Source organism: Frankliniella occidentalis, unplaced genomic scaffold (assembly GCF_000697945.3).
Source record: "Frankliniella occidentalis isolate FOCC.00 unplaced genomic scaffold, Focc_3.1 Scaffold46, whole genome shotgun sequence".
Classification (NCBI taxonomy): Eukaryota; Metazoa; Arthropoda; class Insecta; order Thysanoptera; family Thripidae; genus Frankliniella; species Frankliniella occidentalis.
The window spans coordinates 660,274-662,039 of NW_026267176.1; the positions used below are offsets into that span (position 1 = coordinate 660,274).

Here is a 1,766-nt window from a genome sequence, read left to right on the forward strand (position 1 = left end):
GAAGGGGGTAACAGGGGTTTTTAGTAAGATAAGTAGTCCTCCGATAGTCTTTTAGGTTTTATTTGTTACATTCGTGATCGATACGTTTCTAAATCGCCCACTTTACAGGGATAATCACCCTCTCAATTATTTATCAGAAGATACGTACAAGGGACGATTATGATATAGTAATAATAACAAAAGGGAAAAAACAAGATTTTCTCATTTTTCTGATAACACGACCGCGCGCATCGCGTTCGGGGTCAACTGCTAGGATCGCGGACACTCTGACGCAGGCAAAAATTACACTCTTAACTTTTTTCATTAGCTCAGGAGGAAACTGATATCGTCCGATTTTTTATTTTTTTGTCTTTTTAAATTATCGAATTTTGGGCGAGCGCAGCGATACCGGCACAGATAAACAAACGGGCCACGCCATGCGCCGTCGTAAAAGGGAGACAAACACTCTCAGCAGATGAGCGTGTCGTCAAGGTACCCAGGACCCAGCAGCCGCCCGGCCCCGACCACCATGACCATAGACATAGCGTCCCCCCACCTGTCGCCTGCCTATCGCCCATCGCGCCCGAGATTGACTCCAAGGGTTGGACTGAGCGAGTGGGCCCGCTGCGGTCCAGCTGATGGCAGCAAACGGTTTGAGCGGCCGCGCCGTCATCGCGGGCCGATTGGCACTAGGCGGGGCGCGGGGCGGCCGGTGGGGTCTGGGCCAGACTATCGGCACTGAAAGCAAAAACGTAAACAAGATTGGCCAGAATTATGGAAACGCCCGCTATCACTCTTGGGACCGGCCAGCAAGAGTTGGGCCAATATCACTTTCGCCGAACACAGTCCAGCACTATCGTTGTGTCATTTTGGGTTCTGTCGTCTCATTGTCGATTTGCAGCGGACTGGGCAGGTGCGATTTTATGAGGAGGGGGGCGCGATTGCCTCCCCAAACCCCGTCAGCCTTAAAAATAAGCACCCGTCTATGCCTCTATACAGGGTTTTGAACAACAAATTGCCTGCTTGGAGACGGCTCCATGTGGGGCTCACAGCAAGGGAAAACATGACCCCCGCTCCTTTCCCCTTCCTTCACGTACTGAGCAGCAGTACCCTCAGCGGCCAGGACGAGCCAGGAGCACCCGCCCGCCACCGGCCACGCCAGTCTTGCAGCCCGATTTCAGCTCAGGGTCTCCAAAGAGTGCTGCTATATTTGGAGCTAAAGCAGTTGAGCCCGGCGGGTCGACGATGCGCCCTTCCCAGCCAAGGTCGGGCCCGGTCGGCTGCAGGGGGGTGCGTCCGAGGTGGGCCAAGGGAGACTGAGTTGGCGACTCTCCCTTCTCTCTTCCCCGCCCAGACTAGCGCGGCCAAAGCGGAGTCAGACGTCAGGCCACGCGACACCGCAACACACCCTGCGTGTTCCTCGAAACTAGAAAGGTTTTCCCTCAAAAACGGCATGATTCGCTTTGCACCTCCGAATTGCCAAAGTCATTACCCACCCTGCAGACAACTCATAGAGGTGGAAATTTTACTGAAGACACTCCGTTGATGGACGCTTCCTAGGAACTAGTATTTATTTTTAATTTGTGCCAGTCATCATGCTTTTGTAATTTTCTTGCATTATCTTTATTTTCTCAGAAGTGGGTAACTGTCAATGAAGTGAACATAGTGCGCATTTAATGTCAGTATCGTTGAAGTTAATGATGACATCCTTCTACAGGTAAAGCTACAGTCTCGAGGAATTGTCGTCATCGCAACGATAAAATTTTACAGTGCGGTCTAACACGGCC

At 51.7% G+C, this 1,766-nt stretch overlaps 1 protein-coding gene across 1 annotated transcript in view; it reads left to right on the plus strand.

The window, feature by feature from the left end:
* Window positions 1-1,656, plus strand: part of LOC113217721 (uncharacterized) — a 2,768-nt gene extending 1,112 nt beyond the window's left edge. The window contains exon 4 of the mRNA XM_052267073.1: window positions 1,615-1,656. Coding sequence (XP_052123033.1) covers window positions 1,615-1,656 — 42 coding nt within the window. The remainder of the gene's footprint in view (window positions 1-1,614) is intronic.
* Window positions 1,657-1,766: the final 110 nt, after the last annotated feature.